At 41.7% G+C, this 21,986-nt stretch overlaps 1 protein-coding gene across 1 annotated transcript in view; it reads left to right on the forward strand.

The window, feature by feature from the left end:
- The window catches only part of LOC144820261 (dynein axonemal heavy chain 6-like), a 1,187,310-nt gene that overhangs the window by 499,350 nt on the left and 665,974 nt on the right, over positions 1–21,986 (forward strand). The window contains exons 19-20 of the mRNA XM_078677850.1: positions 12,238–12,450; positions 16,293–16,385. Of these exons, the coding sequence (XP_078533976.1) occupies positions 12,238–12,450; positions 16,293–16,385 (306 nt within the window). The remainder of the gene's footprint in view (positions 1–12,237; positions 12,451–16,292; positions 16,386–21,986) is intronic.

The raw sequence follows: 21,986 nt of genomic DNA on the forward strand, positions 1-21,986 counted from the left end.
CTCACTGCACCATCCCAGTTCAGAACCTGGCTACATGCAAATTAGTCTGTCCCTGGCCCAGTGCATCATGGGACCAGGGCAGAGCAAACTACCAAGCCAATTCTTTACTGGAAAGGAAACAAGGTTCCGGAGACCGGTTTCTGGCATTACAGCCGTCTTCGGCCCGGCTTGCTTGAATCCTGATGGTGCAGTGAGCAAGAGACTCACATCTGAGCATACCCTTCCACGCTTGTGGTGGCCAAAACGATTCAGAAAAGGGGGTGGTGATGGACAGAGCATCTGAATTAAGCAGAACACTCATACCCAGTCAAAAGATCAGGGCTTGATCCATCACCATTTTTTAGCTCACTGCACCATCCCAGTTCAGAACCTGGCTACATGCAAATTAGTCTGTCCCTGGCCCAGTGCATCATGGGAACAGGGCAGAGCAAACTACCAAGCCAATTCTTTACTGGAAAGGAAACAAGCTTCCGGGCACCAGGATCCGACATTCCTAACTCCGGCATCGGATCCTTTCACCTTTCTTAATGCTATGTTCAGCATTTTTGCAAGAGCTGCAACTCCTTCTGGTGCGCTGGTGGGCCCCATGGATCCAATATCATATTCTCAGTTTATGTTTATGTTTTGGTTTTGTACAGCGCATGGCTGCCCTGAGGGCTTTCCCTCGCTGGTGAGTGCTGTACTGAGTAACTGTACCCACTAATGCATTAAAGAGGAAACAGCCAGGTCTTGAGTTTTTTCCTAAAGGTGAGTTCATCTTGCCGTGATCTGAGGCTAACTGGGAGATCCTTCCACAAATTAGGTACCAAGTGTGCATATGATCTTCCTCCCCTTCTTGTCCTTTTGACTCTGGTCATGCTGAGGAGATGTAATTGAGAGGATTAAAAGAGTCTGGCTGGAACTTACGTAGATACCAGATATGTGAGCTTTATTGGACCTTTGTTTTTTATGGCCCTGTGTGCAATACAGAGGGAATTGAACATACTTCTTGCCTCAATCGGCAGCCAATGGAGCTGTTTAAAGGATTCTCTTACTGGAACGTAGCTTGGGACTTTTAGCAGGAGTCTAGCTGCCACGTTTTGCACCACCTAAAGTGACTTTATTACATACTTAGGTGAGGCCACATAAAGAGTTGCCATAGTCCAAACGTGAGACTGAATCACAGTTTTTCTTAAATAATCTGGGATCAGAGCTAGTATCTTCTTGATCATTTTAAGTAACCCAAAGCAGATTCCAGACAATTTGGTTGCTTGATAATCCATTGCAAGGGACCTACTAGCCATATTCACAAGTTTTTTTTTCTCAAAGGTATTTTTATTAAATTATTCCTGCAAACAATCGGCGACAGTATAGTCACAGCTTCCCTCGCAGGGGAGTAGCATAATTCAACAGGGTTATAATTGCTGAACAAGGTGAGTTGCCCTGTATAAAACAAACTCCTTTGTCAATGAGTGGCTCAAATGTAGGATCCAGTTTCTGGTGATAGTGGAGCTTGGAGTGAGGTCTTTCAAGCATAAAATGCAGGCAAACAGTTCTACAGATGTTTCATCTTCTTTCTGCGATGGCAACTTTCCTCTGCCTTCCCACCAGAAGGTGCTCCATGAAATGAACAAAAGTCATATACAAACGTTCCCCAAACGGGAGACAACATAAATGGAAAATGAAATAACTCCCACCGTACCCACCCCCCATCCCTACCGTGGTGGCGGCAACATTCATACAGTGAAAGTATCTTATGATACTAGATCTCTACTCAAAATTGAAAGAGATGAAGGGCTCTAATGGTGGAAGGACAAACAGCCGATGGGAGTCCCTGTGAAAGAAAAGTGACTAAGGGGCCCCACTTGAATTCAAAGTTCTTATAGTTATCTCTGAAAATGTCTGACATGCATTCTAGGCTGAGCAGCTTCCATGGGCGAGAGTGCCGAAGGGAGATAGCCAGCGCCTCTTTCCTCTTCCAGGCAGCTGCCAGGGTAATCTTAGATGCTCCCATACAAAGCCACTTAATCGTTTTATTGGCTCGGGTCTGGTGTTCTAGGGAGGAGTCACAAAGCCCCAAAAGGATACCCGCCATGGTGGAGCGGATGGGATATTCCAACATGTCCTTTATGTGTGCCAGAATTTCTTCCCAGAAAGGGCGAATAGTTGGGCAATCCCACCATATGTGTTGAAAGTCCCCAAGTAATCCTCACCCTCTCCAGCATCTATCGGAGGTGGTGGGGAAGGTCTGTCTAAGCTTGGATGGGTGTAGGTACCCGTCTATCATAGTCTTCAGGTGAGCTTCCTGGAGCTCTGTGGAATGATTAAATCTTATGATGTCAGACCATAATTGCGTCTATTCCTCATCAGAAATAGCACGCTGTAGTATGTCTACCCACATGGACATATACCGTGGGCGCGGGGATAGTGTGGTCTTAAGTAGGAAGTTATATATGAATGAAGTTACCCCCTTCATAGAAGCAGTTTTGGTGAGGAAGGCCTCGAATTGTGTGAGAGGCTGAGTAGCTGCCTCTCGTACCTGAGGTGTACGGGCCCAAAGCATCAATTGAGCATCGTGGTACCTTTCTGTGCTCCCTATTTCATAGTCCCATTTGCAATTATCAAAAGTGAGAGGGCCAAAATTGTGAAACAGATGTGTCAAGGCTAGGCATCCTCCCTCCAGGCATCATAGGGCCCCTCATGCAGGGCAGAGGGGATGCCGGGTTAAAGTGGAGTGGTGTAAATGGAGAGGGGAACGAAGTCCACCTGTCGTCATCTGCGAATGAGTCCCATTCTCTTAAGGTGGTGTGCATGGGAGTGCTAATGTACTTTTTTTTAGGTCTGTCCTTTTGGGGGCGCCAGACCAGATCCCATGTGGTCCTTCCCGCCACACTACGATCCATATGTAACCAATGTTTATGGGATTCCTGCTTCGACCATTCAATCAAGAGTCTCAACTGTGACGCTTTGTTGTATAAGTGAATGTCTGGGAGACCAACTCCCCCCTCCTTGCGAGAGCGACGCAATAGGGAGAAGGAGAAGCGAGCATGCCCCCCCTGCCAATTAAAGCGTAGGATCATAGCCTTCACTCGTCGGAAGAAGTCCCTCTGCAGCTTTATGGGCAAGGCCTGAAATAGATAAAGTAGCTTAGGAAGAAGTGTCATTTTCACGGCATGTATTCGGCCTAACCATGACAGGAAAAGAGGCTTCCACTTTGTGAGTTCTGTTTGGATTTGCGCAAGAATGGGGGGAAATCGGCAGCATATAGCTCCTCTATTTGGCCGTGTGCGTTGTGCTGGGGGTGGAAATCAGGTAAAACAAGCATTTGCAAGGATCCGTTGTGGGCACGTGGGGGCGTGGCCAACGCTACGTGTTAGTACTTTCTTGTGGGGTGTGCGTTGTGCTGGGGGCGGTAATCTGGGGGTGAAAATCAGGTAAAAGCTGGGGGCGGAAATCAGGTAAAACAAGCGTTTGCAGGGATCTGTTGTGGGCATGTGGGGGCGTGGCCAACGCTACGTGTTAGTACTTCCTTGTGGCCGTGTGCGTTGTGCTGGGGGCGGAAATGTGGAAATGTGGGGGCGGAAACCAGGTAAAACAAGTGTGTGCATTGTGCTGGGGGCGGAAATCTGGGGGCGGACATCAGGTAAAACAAGCGTTTATAGGGCTCCGTTGTGGGCATGTGGGGGCGTGGCCATACAGCAATCGGCGCGGCATTCAACGGGCATTCGGCAAAAAGGGGGCACGGAAATCCTGCAAAACAAGCGTTCACAGGACTCCGTTGTGGGCGTGTGTATACCCGGACAACGTCGGGACGGGCTGCTAGTATATATATAAATGATCCAGCTATATGTGAATGAATTGATACGGGATGTCTGTATTGTGACAGAAACCATCCAGTACAACCGAAAAGTTTCAGATGAGTGGTCTGAATGCCACTGTTTCACTTTAAAATGTGTAATGCACTGTCACTTTAAAATTTCTTTGAAATCCATTTTCATGCATAAAAAAGTCAAAATGGCAACTCACAATGGTTTTGAGAAAGACCGCGGAGGCAGTCGAAGCGCGTCACCTTTAGCCAAAACCAAATCCTTTTTGAAGTGAGCCCGAGCATGAGGGAGCCTATTTTGATATATGTAAGCAGGCAAGTATATATATATATATATATATATATATATATATATATATATATATATATATATATATATATATATATATATATATATATATATATATATATATATATATATATATATATATATATATATATATATATATATATATATATATATATATATATATATATATATATATATATATATATATACTAGCTGTACCCGGTCACGCGTTGCTGTGGCTCAGTCTGGTTAAATGGAAGAGAAAGCGCACGTTTCTAATATGTTTAATTTCACAATGCTTGTGGGTATACAATATGTTTTTGTCCATCCTAATATATGTAGACTATTGTCTATATGCGTCCCTTGTATTAGTTGCGCAGCAACCAAATCGATAGGGTCTATTTGGGTTGCAAAGTCAACCAACCCCTCCCTCTACCCACTTCCCGGTCTGCCATCCTGACACCAACTGTCCATCCTAATATATGTAGACTATTGTCTATATGCGTCCCTTGTATTTCTTGCGCAGCAACCAAATTGATAGGGTCTGTTCCGCCTTTGGATTAAAAACACGCGCTAATGTTCCAAAGTGAACCAGCTCCTCCCCCCTCCCTCCACCCACTTCCCGGTCTGACACGCTAATGTTGCAAAGTGAACTAACTCCTCACCTCTCCCTCCACCCACTTTCCGGTCTGCCATCCTGACACCAACTGTCCATCCGAATATATGTAGAGTATTGTCTATATGCGTCCCTTGTATTTATTGCGCAGCAACCAAATCGATAGGGTCTGTTTGGCCTTTCGATTAAAAGCACGCGCGTTTTGGACATGCGCGCATTCGAATCCAACGTTGTGTATATATAAACACGCGCTTATTCGAATTCAATATTGTGTCAAAATTTCAACTCTATTGTTGAAGAACTTTCGTAGATTTAAGATTTTTATCAAACTCACATTGACATTTTTATGTGTCTGTTTGTGCTTTTGATTAAAAACACGCGCGTAATCGACATGCGTATATTCAAATCCAACGTTGTGTATATAAAAACATGCACGTATTCGAATGCAACGTTGTGTCAAAATTTCAAAGCAATCGGTTAAGAACTTTCGGAGATTTGAGATTTTGAACAACAAACAGTTACATTTTTATTTATATAGAAGATATGCACACACACGCACATATATATATACACACACACACACATCTATATATACACACACGCACATATATATATATTCATATATTTATATATAAATATATATATATATATACACATACACATATACATACTTTTGCTCTGTAGTGGATCAGAGTGAGTGTAAGGTAGTGTGCTCGTGATTAGGTAAGGAATATGAAAAAAGATAAAAAAGGATACAACAGAATTAACAATATTTACAATGTTTTACATGTATAACCTTCCTGTAACATTCTATGCAATTGGAGACTCCACAAGATACAGATGAAATAAATGCCCAATTGTTTGTTCATTTTCTTTACCTAATCACGAGCTCTCTACCTTGCATTCTGAATTTTGGAGCCTATGTATTGGTACTTAAGGTTGAAATGAACTAACTTTTCCTATTAGTACCACCTTGTTTTTTGTAACGAATTCATCAGGTGGCACAAATAATGTAGCACAAATGTGCAAAAATGTGCACTGGTGCCCATAAATCCACCTCCACCGGTAAAATGGTCCAGAGAATCCAACTAACACATCTTATTGCTGCACCATGTCCTCCATTGGATGAAAGAGTTTCTTTGCATGTAGGGTGCTAAGCCTGAGATCCTGGCAATCAGAAACAATGCTTCAGAGTCTACACTATTTGACTGGCTCTCAGGATACGGATACCCCTTTTGACCTTCCCAAAAGTAAAGAACCAGAGTGTCCTTTTTATGCTGGTCTCTCATTATACCCAAGGTCAATTCAGTCTCAAAGGGTGGGAATATTGCATCTCTCCTTTCTCTGAAAAATCCTCTGACTGCTCCACCATTCCAGCCAAAGAGATGAGGTGAGTAGAGTACTTGTTGTGGCAAGTGTTGACATCACCTACTCTAGTCTTCAGATATGTTTTCACTGCCATGCTACAAAAGCTTCAGAACTGGGAACCCAGATTATCCTTTAACTTTCATAAGCGAGACAATATCAAACCCAACCTGAAAGGACCTAATTGGCTCCTGTTGGAGGGCAAGATTAGTTTTAAGGTATGTGCATCATTTAAGGTATGTGCATTTAAGGTATGTGCATCATCCACAAAGAATACATGGGCAAATATCCTAGTTATTTGCAGAAATGGGCTCCCTACTAAGCCCCAACCACGTTCAATTTTACCGAATCGGTAAGATTCGGTATTTAAGCATCGGTATTTACCGATTAGGTAATTCCATTCATTCCTTTGGGCCTGGAGGCCCATAGGAATGAATGGGAAGCCATTCACTAATACCGACTCGGTAAATACCGAATCGGTAATAGGGGGCACATATTCATGGGTGGCAGGGTGTCAAATTGACACCCTATTGCACCACTGAATCGTGTATGTGTGCACATGTGGCACACATACATGCCCTAAGGGCATGTATGTCTGCCACATGGCACTTTTAAAAAAGCACAAAATTGCTTTTTTACAGGTTTTCGATATTTACCACCAACTTGTAGTTGGTGGTAAATAACGAATCCTGAATGCAAGAAGGCACTCACTTGAGTACCCCTACATAGCTTTTAGGATTCTGTAATTACTGATTCCTGAAAATAAGGAATCAGTATTTTACCGATTCCTTAAAGAATCGGTAATTACCGAATCCTTGAACCTGCCTCCTACATCTCAAGACCCAAATACCGGTCGGTAACGGCCGGAATTCAGTAATTTTGGCCGTTACCGACCAGTATTGGGACTCCTACATATGGCCCCTAGTCTCTTAAATGTCCTGTCCATAAACTTGACATCTGAAACACTTTACATACAGTTCAGAAAACCTCTGAAAATAAAACCTTTTTGCATTGACTAACTCTGAAGACAGTGGGGTAGGAATAGCTGACAAAAGAGTCCATGACCCTTAGCCCAACATAGGCTAATCAGCTGGAATGTGGCAGGGATAAGCTCTGTGTGTTCTTGATAGTGATCGTGAAGTTGAAATTATGAGTTCTTTGCACATTATTTGTCACCAACAGACATGGGATATTTCGGGGAAGGCTTGTCTTGAAGTATTTGCAGTTTTTTTTATACATGCTTCTACAGTGCTACATGGTAGACCAGAGGGTGGGCTGGCTACTTTTGTGAGTCTAACCTTAGGTTGCAAGTTTGAGGTGGTTCCTTCCAAGTCACTAAATATATTGAGCATCCTCCTTTCATTTACCCGCAATACAAGGCTTTTAATAATTAACATTTATGATTCACGCTCCGCAAGGGAATCTCTAGAAGAGGTACTACTAGAGTTTTTTAATGATTTCCTCCAGGAATGTCTCTTTACCCCTATGATAGTACCAACAGGCGATTTTAATCTACAATGAAGCCCGTGTGGTGTTCTTCAAAGGGGGAAGTTGGAAGCCGGTGAGGAGACTGAGCAGCTTCATTTTTCCTATTCCAGTCAAGGGGATTTGTTTAATACCTTGGCAGACAAAGTTAATCTTGGCAACTTATTGTCAAAAATCAGTTACTGCTCTCCTGACTTAGTACTCCCATTTACAGTGAGGGGCCGTAGGTCAGTCATTGATGCCATTCTGGTTTCGGCCAGAATGTTACCCTTGCCTATTAGTTTCTCCGGGGAATGGAATGTCAGTAGCCATCATAGTCCGATAGTGGAGTTGTTTGGTTGGCTTGTAGCGGGGGGTAAGCCAAACAAGGTATTTAAAGTGTCCCTTAATTTGTATGCCCATGACTGTAGGCTTCGCTGGGGCAAAATTGTCCTGGACAATTTTCTAAGGGTCTTGATTCAGAACCATCGAGCAGACTTTGAGAGCTGTTTATTGATAGACTCCTTTGATTAGACCATTATGGATTCTTTTAATAATATTGACACAGCAGTGCAAATGGCTCTTACGGTTACAACAAGAAGGCCCCAAGTTGTTTGACAGGAGTTGCTCTTTGGCACATAGGGTGCAGTTGAAAGCCTTAAAGCAAAAGCAGAGGGCTAATAAGTTTATAAAAGAGGACAGAAAGTGTTATAATTTGGTGCGTAAGCCGCGGAAAAAGGCTGAAAAAAAGAGGTGTGGGAAGAGTTGGTGTCTGCTTGTCAGTCGGGTGCAAGCTCTGCATTCTGGAAAGTAGTTAATCCTCCCATTTATAATGATACAGCGGTTCCAGAGCAGTGTCAATCTATTCCCGCCCAGGCCTGGTTTAATCATTTTGAACTTATATATGAGACAGGCAATCTGGCTCAAGAGCTGAGACTCTATGAGTAGAGGGAGCACTTTGGAGTTCTATGTGAGCGAAGCAGCAGCAGCATTTTCAACCCTTTCCGCTCATAAAACCCTATGTCCTGACGGAGTACCCGGAGACCTCTACAAATCAGGTGTGGAATTATGGGCCCCTTTGATTACCCAGCATCTTTATGCAACTGCACAAGGTCGCTTTCCTCCCTCTTGGCATAGGTCAGTGTGTTGTGTAGTTCCAATAAGCATATATAGGACCTGCACGTTTAGACAACATACACTGTAGGATTGGTGTCTGGACTGATTCTAGACACCCCCACTGAGTATGTTAGCCTGTATACCAGCTAGCTTACAGTGCTACTAGAAACCCCTCTTACCAGGGAGAGAACAGTTCTTTGCAACTATCGAACATGACAACCCTGATCCCTCAGGATCTTGGCAACAGTGAGACAGTTTTCTCTCAGTCACTCGTGCTCACTTTGTCTCAGAGCAATACACAGACTAAGCGGTGGGGACGTCTTTCAGTAAGCATTTATTGAACCAGCGTCATTCTAGTGTAAAATAGGTGTGCTGAAGCAATCATTAGACAGAAAGAGATATGAATGATTAAAGGCACTAACAGAGTAAAAGGATGGTAGATTTCTACCATCGTGCTAAAACAATTAATACAGGCAAGTATGCAAAATACATGACAGTAATAAATGCGTACTCCTACAATGCGACCCTAACTAGATGTACCTAAGTGTACCTAGAATGTATGTAGGTGTAAAGCCAAGAATCCCTCTAGGATAAAGTCAACCCCATTACCTGAAGTGAGAGACTGTGGGACCCCGTCTTGGTCTCGAGAAAGACACCCCGCAAGGTAGTCCTGCTGAGTTTCCAAGAATCCTCATGCATAATGGATCAGGCCAGTTTTCAGGGAAAACCCTACGTCCTGTAAGCAGTATCATAACTAGGTAACAGGTCAGTCTCAAGAGCTGTTATGGAGTGTAATGGTTGAAAGGTTAGGTGACTACCTGAGCCTATATTGGACTCTGAAGTGAAGGTTAAAGGAAGAATATTGCTAAACCGCCTGAGGGAATGGTCAGAGAAAGGGAATCTTTTCTCTGACATTCAATATGGTTTCCAGTCCAGAAGTGAGACAGTAGAGGAAAACCCTAATCTTCATCTGATAATTTCTAATTATACCAAGGCAAGGAGGGAGGCAATACACCTGGCTTGTTTTAATATACCTCCGCAAAGCCTCAGATACAGTAGATAGAACCAAGTTGTGGGGTGTGTTGTGGTCCATGGGGGTTGAGAAGGCTCTCATTGATTTTCTGGTCGACCTGCATGAGCAGTTGGAATCTGCAGTAAGATTGGGTCCAAAGATGAACGCACCTCACACTTTCGGCTAGAGAGAAGGATATGCCAGGGCTGTATCTTAGCACCCATGCTTTTCATTGTCTATATTAATCAGTTGGACCAATATCTAGTGGCAAAATTTAAGGCTGTCCCTAGGGTGGACAATAGGAGGGTGCCAGCCCTGTTATATACAGACAACACTGTATTTATATTACGTACTGCCAATAGTTTACAGCTTTTAATTGAGAGCTTTTATGATTTCATGAGCGGCTTAGGGATGAAAAATAATTCTTTGAAATCCTACACTATCGTGATAGTGCCAACAATTGTGAAATCCCAAAACCACATGATTTAGACGCCAGCAGATTAGTAGGATGAATGATTTTTGCTAATTAGGCATCTGGATTAAAATGGGAAACGTTAATTAGGGCGCAGGTCCAATCTTGTAACAAAGTAGCATATGGCATTAACGCTTTTGCAAGAAGGTTGGAACGTCCACATATCAAATCTATATTGTCTCTATATAGAGCCAAGTGTGTTCCCTTAGTTTATTTTGGCACAGAAATTTTGGGCTATAAACCTTGCCACCCCGTGCAGGTGTCAGAGAACAAATTTCTCGCAAGGGTATTGAGGTCACCGCAGTTGATAGCCGCAGAATTCATCAATTAAGAACTGGGTGTCGGCTTCATTTTAGATTTTATTCAAATCCGCCCTGTTCTATTATGGTTGTCTTTCTGGTTAAGAAAGATCTGTAATTAAATAGAACTATCCTGAAACACTTCGGTTGAAACACAGCCATTTAATTCCATGGATTCCGTACATCAAAGATATTCCAAATGTCCTAGGCAGGCCAGAGTTGTTCTCTTGCCCGAAGACAATTCTGAAATCTGGCGTGAGCTGGGTTAAAGAGACATATCAGCAGTATCCACTTGAAGGAAGGATATTAAGGTCTCGGTCTAAAACAGCCTCCCTCTATTATGCCACAGTTAAACTTTATAGTGAGGGTGAAAGGTATCTTACACTTGACATGCCGGTTTTCCATCGGTGCCTTTTATCGTATTTTCGCGTAAACGTGTTTCCCCAGCTGCTAGTCGGATGGCACACAGAGCCTCAGAACCTGTTAATGTTTCTGTAATTTACACTTGACATGTTGTTTTTTTTTGCCCCATTTTTAAAAATCTCAGTTTTAAATAAATGCGGGCAGATTTACAAGCCCCTTACGCCACATTTGACGCAGCAGCGGCGCAAATGCAGCGCCATGCTGCGGGGTATTTACAACGTGACGCATCTTGGGAGATGCGTCACGTTGTAAACCCCTGGAACATATGTGGGCGTGCCAGCATGGGGGGGGCCTTCCGGTGCAGGAACGCCTCCTAAAAGTGGCTGAGTGAAATCTACGAGATTTCACTCAGTCACTTTTAGGGCCATGCTGCGTCAAAACCCTGCGCCTGCTTGAAGCAGGCGTAAGGATTGGCGCAGCATGTTGGGAATAGGGCACCCCCGAGCCTTGCTGGAGCTGTGTCACGCTTGCGATGCAACTCCAGCAATGCGCCGCATTTCCGCCGGGGATGCGTCACGCATCTGCCCACCTAGTGCCACGGTGCGCTGCATTGTAAATGCGGCGCATCAGTGGTGGCGCACGGGTGGGCAGATGCGTCGCAACTCTTCTGGCGCATTTCTGCTGATTAGCAGAGATGCGCCAGAATTCGTAAATCTGCCTGATGGTTCCTTTACAGCGACCACTGTGATTCACACAAGCAAAGCTGTGGCTCTACTTTATCTGCCATTTTTAGAGAGTCTAACAGTATGTGTTTATATCTCATGGTTTTCAGCTGGTCTTTTTCACTCCTCCTGTTGGTTTGACATTATTGATCTGTGTTGTTTTTAATGACTAGTGGATGTGCTTTTATGATTTATTATGATGAATCGAATAAAATGATTTGATCTTGACATACTCAATTAATTTTAGCCTAGGGATTGCAATTAATGAATTTCGAACGTGTCTTTCACCTGTCCAGCTGAACTGCAATCCCTTCTTCCTATCATCTATACAGATCCCTTTTCTCACTCGGTTAAGTCCTGTGAATTAGTGTTTCCTTATTTAGGAGCAAAGTAGTATTTCCTTCTACACCCACCCTCATAGTTTTAAATTACCATAGTTCAACTCTTTCCTTGATTAGGGCTGACGTGTGAGTAACTCGTAGGTTTGCAGCTGTCAGGGGATACTGTGTAGATATAATGCAGAGCAACATGTTGGCATATTCTAAACAATATGCCTAGTCCTACTATTGAGCAGACTGCAGAGAAGCTTTACAGATAATGGTAATTGTATTTGCTTCTTATTAAAATGTATCTATACATTTCATTCTTCCAAATATATCTATGCGTTATTGCCGAGTTAGCAACATTTTGTTCTTTTTTTTTCTTTTTTTTTAGATTGGTGTCATTACAGACTTACGAAATCCTTTTCTAAAACCAAGACACTGGGCTGTGTTGGAACAAACAGTTAATGCTACGTTAGTGGATAATGAAAATCCACTTACTTTAACTACACTAATGGATCTAGGAGTGTTTGAATTTGCTCCACAGATCCAAGATGTTTCAGGACAAGCTTCTGGAGAAGCTTCATTAGAGACAATTCTGAAAAAGGTATGTTATCGAAATGATATAAATAACAATGATTCAAGCTTCAAATGTCAGACAGGGAAGTGTTTCAGCTACGAACCTGGGTGAAATGAAAGACACACTTTATTTTGAGTGTTACATACAATATAAGTACAGATTAAACAGTATTTCTGACTGTGTTTTTAGCAAAATACTTTTAAAGCCTTTAACGTAACTGAGGGTGATGGTTTGGGACAGTTGGGATGGAATGAGGGCATATCTAAGTCTTAACCACTATCCCTCATCTAGACTCAGTACCCATCCCATTGCAGGCTACCTGCGTAAGGTGAATTCTTGATTACATCAACAAAATATGAATATGAGTGTAATCAAAGCAGCTGTTTTGCTCCATGAAAAATTAAACTCCCTTTAAAGAGTTTACTCGGAGTTTGTTTTAAGAGTTGATACATCTTTTGGCGTGTAATCACCCAAAGATGTAATACATATTTGTCAATCCAGTGCCTCTTTATATACAATTTTGTGTGTGTTTTTCCGAAATCTAAATGTAGCAGTATTCCATTAACTTATAATTAGAAGATGTATTCTATTGTACAAAATAATTGTAAAGCAGTGTAGATAAATAAAAGATCTCAGTGGCAACTGTGCCATGCATTATTGGAAAAATAGCAGACTGAAAAAACATCTCTCCATAAACCTTAAAACTTGAATGAAAATAGTGCTAATCTCAGACACACAGAATTTGTCAGAGATATTTGGCGTGAGTTCAAAACATCAACACAAGTCAATGAAGTTTACACACAATAAAACATTTACCTGATTTGATGAAAATTCTCTATGAACCTACTCAGGTTTCAGGTTTCAGGTTTCAAGTCTTTATTTCGATTTTTATCAAATCATAAAAGACACATTATAAAGTCAATAATTATCTATCAGACAAGATTTTAAGCAAAAAAGACTGTTTAAAAATGAATAAAACAAACATCACTAATCAGAAACTAAGCACATTTAGAACCAACTAATAAAAACAAAAAAAGATAAGTATGACAAGCATTAAATATCAATTAAAAAGAAACCTGTATTAAAAGAAAGCACAAGTTATTTTTAGAAATTCATAACAGTTCAAATGGATTAACAGTGAACCAATACTTGCTTAGTGTTCAGAGTACACGAATTGGATGGAACTGATAACCAATTATTAAAACGGGTGCATATTCAATCAATTAACAGAACAATGGAAGTGGATCGCAGGGGCTATGACATATGTTTTAGCCTTAGAAGCCAGGCCCAGCCCAGATATTTTGCCAAACATACAACAAAGAGTTCGGAGGTGTTGGTCTTTAGCACCCAAATTGCATCTGCAGATGTTTTAAATGGCAAGCTTTGGAACAGTGGTTTTAACCATTTCTTGCGGGGTGCAGCATATCTAGGACAGGCAAAAAGAAAATGTCCTTCTGATTCATTATGACCTGGACAACATTTACAGTCGGTTGAAGACCCAGTAGACCATTTGTATGAAAAAGAGTTTAGAGGCAGAGACCCCACTCTAAATTGATGAAACAGTTTTTTGTCTAACGGTCTAGTTATTACATCCCAATAGGACTCTCGCAATAGGTCAAGTTTGAATCTTAAAAACCTGCCTGTAAGACTGTTATTACTAGAGAATACAGCTCTTTTTAAACGAATCGAGGCCCAGTACAGGGATTTAAACTCGTGTTTAGACGGAAAAACATTGGATTGAGGCGATAACCAAAGATTTTCTAAGCCCATATCAATGAGGATGGTTTTTACAGCAGAGAACCAGGGAATTTTCCCGGATCCGGTAATGGACCTGACTTCTGTCAATTCTCGTGCAAAAAGAGACAGGTCTGGGGACGTCCATATACGTCTCCACAAAGCCACCAACCTGAATCTAGCCATCTCGTTGATCGGGGGGCACCCTAGGTCCAGACAGAGGGGGATGGAGGGGGTCGACTGAGGAAGACCTACTAGGTTACGAAGGAACTTACATTGGGTTACAAATAAGTTGCGCAGGTCCATATACCCCCAAAATGGAACCTACTCATTTCAACCATAACCGTATTGACATACTCCTACACCCATCTCACACATTATTATTTCCTATAGATTGTTCAACTGCTGCGCAAAAAAAAGGCTTTGACGTCAACAAGTAAGATGATAGATGCTACCCTATGAGATCAGACACATGTAATAATGAACCCACCTCTAACAAAATCCATTACAGAACCCAATGAATACACCAGCTGTCTCAAACCAGCTGAATATCTCTAAAGTCCTAATAGTGTGAAGTATTAAAACAAATACAATAACATGTTATCAAATAAACCTACTGAGTGACTATTAGTGAGGTTTAAGACCCATAAAAAGAATGATATGTTTGTAGATCTCAGATATGACCATGACATTCTTCTAAAAAAGACAACAAACTTGCCGATGTGGCTAGTGTGTCTGCAACTGCCCTGCAACTGATCCACACCTTCGGACACATTAGGTTATCCGAGGAAATCACTACTTGTAGATCTCACTATTCAACCATAGTTAATAATATTCATCTTTCTCAGACTGAAACAAGCTAACAACAACACCTACAATTCCAGAAGAACGGTGATAAAACCCAGATCTGTCTGTGACCTGGAGACAAGAACTTGAGACTATCTTATTATTACAGATTCTCTAGACCATATATCGCTAGATGAAGAAAAGCTGCATATGTTGCAGGCTGGAAGAAGAGAGACGTTGTATTGATTGGGCATGCTGTTAAAAATACAATTTTGGCCTCACTTCTCCTCTTCCTTCAACCCACTCCTTAGAATAATATACTTTCTCAAACTCTCCAGATACACATTAAAAGAAATACAACTACAATATGATAATGAAAAAAAACCTGCACACCTAAATTGTGGCATGAATTAAAGGTTAAGGTTTCTCTAGTAGGGTACATAATAGGGACATGTTATACATTGTTATGTCAGAGAACAACATAAAAAGCACTTGTCTTCTTGCTGCTTAGCTTTGCAAATGTGAGATAGCCTTAAAAAAAAAAAAGCTACCTTCAGACATTTGGTCCAACACAATAATCAAAATGTTTGGAATGTTGACCAATTTAATAACAGTAGTGTGTGTGTGATAATGTAATAGCACACCTCTTTCAAAAATAACTGATCACAAGGACAACTTGAATTAAACTTTAAGAAGTGAACTGTGCTCTTCCAGGGGAGATTTAAAAACAAATAGCTATGGTGAATAGGGTGTAATGTTTATTGAGGATTGTGTGTTTGAGACATGGTACTCAGAATGTTATTTAAACCATGCTGAAACTAGTGAAAATGACAATAACACCCCATTTACTGCTTGTACTCATTAGGAGCTGAGGGTAAAATGCACCAACTCCAATTTATGCATATGCACAGCTGTGGCTGATGGTATCTGTCAATTCAAAACAATGTGCAGGCATAATTATATGCACACAACGGATACAAAACCCTGTTTTTGGGTTCTTGGCCATTACTTTGCTTGAGCACAATTGGGTGAAAAAGTATTCCCGATATGTGATAGTAATGATACATGTACCAGCATATTTTGCACCTGTCATAGCTGTGTTGGTCTGAATGTCTCGTCTAGGGATTAACAGTGTTCTTTTTCATAAGGAAACCAATATGGGAAAGAGTTTATGCGTAAGAAAGAATAGTAGATTGTTTATTCTTTCGGAAGGAGCTCAGAATATAATGCCAGGGATGGATCGGTATAGATAGAGGGTCACAGATAAAGTGATACAAAGACATGAGCACTGGTTAGTGCATCAATTGATTAATAAAATATATTATTCACAATCACTATTTGTCTTTAAGGTCGAGGATGCATGGAAGACCACAGAATTCATATGTATTCCTCACCGTGATTCCAAAGATGTCTTTATCCTCGGTGGAACTGATGATATTCAGGTAATAAAAAATCTTATTAGGAAACTTTATTGCTGCTAAGTTTGTTTAAAAAAAATGATTGTCCAAATTATATTGAAACACCCATCAAGCGATTTTTTGAGCCATGACGATGATGCTCTGTCTACCTTTTGACCATTTCCCTGGTATTGCATATGAGATACTGATATGATTGCCGTGTAATGGGGGGAGGGGGCTATAAATCAAAAAGACTGTCCAGATTGCATGAACCTGTTATTATCATTGTCAAATTTGCAGTCGATAATAAAGTATGTTAAAAAAAAATTGTTTAAAAAAAAAAAAAAGGAAATTGAGGGTCTTCATTATCAGTGCAGAGCTCTATTCCAATTTCTGTGCACCGAAACTGATAATCATCTAACCATCACAGTTTTCTGCTGACAAGATCTGAAAGGTCAAACTTCAGGATTTTTTCAGAAGGAAAGCCCCGAACAAAAAGGCAAAATACGTGGAATTTGGTGTGTTACGCTATATTTTTATATCAAAAACTCAGAATAGGCGATATTTGCCACACTCTGGCCCTCAATACGAGTTAAGTGCTAAATTCTGATGTCTGAATTTGGAGTTTTACAACCAATTCCTCATGTTATGCCCCATTTTTCTTTTAGAAACTCAGAATGGGAAGTACTTACCACATGTGGTAAATACCTCCCCTTGTGGTAATGGCATTTACCTGGTTCCTTCAACTTGTAATGAGGTCTTAAATTGTGTTAGAGTGCTTTTGTTTATTTTTTCTAGAACGCAAGATTGTTGCTTAAAACAGGCCACCAGCAGGTGGCGAAAACTGTCTAAATTTACTGCAAGTTTTGCAGTAGTATAGCAAGCGGGAGAGGTCCGCCCCAGGCAGAACTAGTTTTGGGGACAGCTGCCTCCCCTCCCCCATTCTTACTTGCGGCCACGCGGTGTGGAAAATGCAGAATTCTTTCACCAGCACCCCCCATCCACCCGCTATTACGGCTGCCGGGGGGCGGTAAAGGCTGGGACCGCCATGGCAAAAGGCCTAGCTACGCCACTCAAGTTATGTTTGTCAAATAAAATAGGAACCTATGATTTTTTATTTCAAAAATGAAACTGTTTGAGAGTGCTATACTGAACTAATCAGAAAAACTGAATTTAGCACTTTTTTAGGTAAGAATATCTCAGGATGGGGGTTTTGACTAGAGAGAAATTTGTATTTCCTAGATCAATAAAGTTAGTTATGAACAATGAAAAATTTGTGAGACTATCACTCCAATGTTCACTTGTAAATTTAAAAAAACTGAACTGTGGAAAGTTTGCTTAATTGTCTCTTGTTTCTCAAATGTACCTGACACAGGGGGCAATTTAGAGTGTGGCAGACAAGGTTAACCGGTTCAAAGGCAACAGAGTGCCCTGTCTGTCAAACCCTCAGTCTGCTCACCTCATGTAGAGACTGGCGGAATTTAAGTTTTCTGACGACGGAGTTCTGTTTGACTCTGTCGATAAAAAATTTTCCACCAACGGCCCAACGCATTAGGAGCCATTACAGGAAGAACATTACACTGCTTCTCTTATTAAGGGAGGATGATGTAATGTCTGTTTTGTCCTGTCCATCACCACAAGGAGAAACCTGGCAATAAAGGACAGAATTTAAAACAATTTACCCACACACTTTGAGAGAAAACTCCCAGGTTGGATGTAATTAGTTTATTCCTTTTTCTGAAACAAGTCACCTCTTTGGATTTGTTTCTGAAGAAGAAAAAAAAATGAAAGTTAGATGAATGACCATCAAAACTGACAGTGCCTGTCTGCCAAACTTTTTGTACATGGAAAGGAACCTCCATGACGGTAGTTCCTTTCAATGTTTAGAGATGGCCACTGGCCCAACAGTCATCTCTAAATTTGATGGACGCAAGTCTATCAGGGTGATGGAGATAATGTTCTCTGCCACCCTGACTGATGGAGAATGATCAGTCAAGCACTAAATCAGGCCCATAGTTAGAAGATAGGTAGTGAGTGCACTTGTTCTTTGATTCACTTATGGATTTCAGCAACATATCGACACTGTGCTAATCGTGGCTTAAAATACATTACAAAAATATGGTCATAGCTATTGGTAGAGAATGGAATTTCCAAATATGTTTCTCACAGCTGTCTTAGAGAGCTTTCAAGCAATAGCACGCTGAGCAGGTCTCTTGTCAGAAGGTAACGTGTTTAGTGTAAATCCTTTGCCCAGTTCATTGCCTAACAGAACGATTTGCACTTACATTAGGCTTATACTCCCATCTCCTCGAATTCAGTGTATCTTTAAGGTTTTGCTGCTTGTAACTCTGATGATTGTGGTGCTGACTCTTTCCTTTTCTTCAGTTCACCCATAACCTCAAAGTCATTTATAATATATTAAAGTGCTCAGCACTGAACGATAAACCTGTTTTTGCCTCTTCCTTTTTTCAAAGCAAAATGGTTCTAGCATTTTTGCAAGGCCGTTGTTTTCATACTGTTATGAAACTGGTCAAATAGAAGCAATTGAAAATCATAGATCCATTTCTCTTCTACCTGGTGTCAGTAAAATGTTAGATAAAGTGATCAATAGGCACATTTTTGGTCATTTGGAAACCAATAACATTCTTCACCCTACTGGGACAGCTTGCCGTGGGGGCTGTTGTACAGAAACCTCACTACTGAGGTCCACAGAGGATCTGAAAATGGTGATGAACCAGGGCAGATCAGTGGCACTGATCCTCCTGGACCTGAGTACCGCTTTTTATAGTGTCTCCTACCATACTCTTCTTCACCAACTAGAAGAAGTTGGTATTACAGGGAAGGCTCTGAAGTGGCTGGCCTAATTTTTGGATAAGTGCATTTTTCAAGGTAAGCAAGGCATCGTTCCTCTTATACAGCCATCAGTTGTACCATGGTGTCCCACAGAGCACGTCTTTAAGCCCTTCGCATATTAATATTTATGTCCGCTCTCTATCAGACATCATATATTCCTCCAGTTTCAAGATGGTATCTTTTTCAGAAGATACCCAGTTGATTGTTATGCTGTGACCAGATATGTACTCTGTTTCCATGAGACTTAAAAGCTTAACCCCTTCCATGCTCATGACGAGCTCAGCTCGTCATGCAGTACACTGCTTGTGTGCTCATGACGAGCTGAGCTCGTCATGAACAATGGAATTCAAAGAAGTTCAGCACCAGGGGTGAATTGCCTTAGCATTGATAGTGTTAAAGGTGTCCGAGTGGATGGTAGTAAGCTGTCTGAAATTGAACGGTGTAAAAACCGAGGTTCTGATCTTGGGAAACAACCCAACTCTCTGGGATGAGATTATTTGGCCATCTCCCCTAAGAGAGCGCCCATCTCCCATGCCAGAAGTAAAGAGCCTTGATTGAGATGTTCCTTATCGGCCAATTAACCCGTGGCCTCCCAATCAAAAACGTTGTCTGGCAGCTGTTTCGGCCTTTTAAGAGCCATGAGAAAGGTCCTGAAATGGCTCCCAGTAGAATCATGCAGAAACATGATTCAAGGTCTAATTTTATCCCGCTTTGATTATGGCAACTCGCTGTACTTGGGCAGCCCAAGATCATTATTAAAAAAACTCCAGATTTTCAAAAACGCTCCAGACTAGCTGCTGTTAGGTATTCAGTAAACACGAAATACGACACCAATTTATGAAAATAACACATACTTTTAAATACATTTTGATACCAAGATCTTAATCTGGAAAATACTTTGAGATTTGAAGTTTTACAGTTTTCAAAAATGGACACTGCATTTTTCTGGATTAGTAATGTTACCCTGTGGAGGAAAAACATGTATTGCTTTCGGGTAGGTCCAAGGCCACACCAACAGGCCACCTCGGGAGGCTCTGGGGCATCAGGGTGTAGAAGGAGAATGGCTGGTCAGAGAGAGGCTGCAGGCAGAGACTGGGGGACCAGTCCAGAGGAATCCAGAGGGGGGCTCGTTCCTTGGGCACATAAGGACATCCTTGGTTCACTTCTCCTCGGCCTGTGACATGGTATTCATGGTATTCCAGATACCTAGGGCAGGGGTACTAAAGAGGGTCCTTAAGGCTAAATCATTTCTTATGACACCTTAAGGGACCCACATACAAATACCTCTTTCACCACACCCAAGGCCAAGATCACATTCTAGGACGCGCCTTCGCTCGCGCAGCCACCATATATCACATCAATCGTGATCTCGGAGACATCATCATCATCGTCACAAGTCATGCAGACCTAGATCATGGTCATAATCTTACCACTGTTCCAGATATACGTCCTTCACTTCTACAGGACGCTACTCACCTATTCTAACAGACTCTCCACCACCTTGAGTCTCTCCTATAGATGACATTAATGCTTTCCATGAAGTCTTAACGAGAGGAGCAGCAAAATTGAACATCCAAATATCCATACCTATTCCAACCACATCAGTGATCTTTGATATGCTACAACAACGCAGATCATCCAGACAACTCCATTCTCTAGTGCCAGACCTCTTGGAACCTGCCATGGAACTCCTCCTGACCCCCGCTTCAGATAAGTCGGCTCCACCAAAAAGTACAAGCCACCTCAGCAGGATGCATTCTTTCTGTGGTCGGACCCTCCTCCAGACTCAGTGGTAATTTTAGTAGCAAAGAAACACTAAGCTACTATATCAGCCTCCTCAGTTTCACCCAAAAAAAGAGCAAGAAGTTGGATTCAGTGGGCCGTAAAACATGTGATACTGCGGCCACTTCCATGAAAGCAGCTAGTTAAAGTGCTCTTTTAGGTCGCCATGATAATATTATGGAAATCAGTAAAGAAGTTCGCTGAGGATCTGCCCAGAGACAAGCAAGAAGATTTTCTGGAGGTAGTTAATGAAGGTTTGATGGTATTGAAGCAGGTTATTAGTGCAGGTGCTAATTCCTCCCTTCTGGCAGCGCATGAATACTGCCATAGTCTGGCCCTCTGTAGGCATGTATGGCTCCGTTTCACATCTCTAAAACTGGAGTCACTGCACCGTATCATCAATCTGCCTTTCTCTGGGTCTTCTTTATTTGCCTGTCACACGGATGATGAAATGACCCGCATGAAAACAGAAATGTACACACTTAAGGCAGTCGCCCTGGAAAGACCTAGGGAGCAACATAAATCATTCTGCCCATACTAGAGGAGATACTATTCTCAGATGGTTCAAACCCCTTCCTGGTATCAGGGACTGCAACAACAGCAGCGTCCCTATACTCAACAGCATAGACCACCTACATAAAGAGCCTCCCAGTGATCAGCTCAAGGCAGAGAGCCTACCACAGGCACAAAAACCCCGAACTATTACTTCCCCCTCTTCCATTACCTCACTCCGGTGAGTGGAAGCATTTCGAATTTCCTGACAGAGTAGCAACAAATAACAAACAACGCCTGAGTACTGAATATCCTTCCCAGTGTTACTGTCTCAAATTCATAAGTCCTCTTCCTCCTAAGGAACCACCAAAGCCATTCCATCACCATCTGAAAATGTTATGATCAAAAGTCAACATCTTACTTAAAAAACAGGCAGTGGAAGTTGTTCCACATCTAGTGGGGTACAGGCATTTATTCCCAATATTTTTTGGTACAAAAAAAGCACAAGAACTAATTCAA

The sequence above is a fragment of the Lissotriton helveticus genome, chromosome 2_1, assembly GCF_964261635.1.
Source record: "Lissotriton helveticus chromosome 2_1, aLisHel1.1, whole genome shotgun sequence".
Lineage (NCBI taxonomy): Eukaryota > Metazoa > Chordata > Amphibia > Caudata > Salamandridae > Lissotriton > Lissotriton helveticus.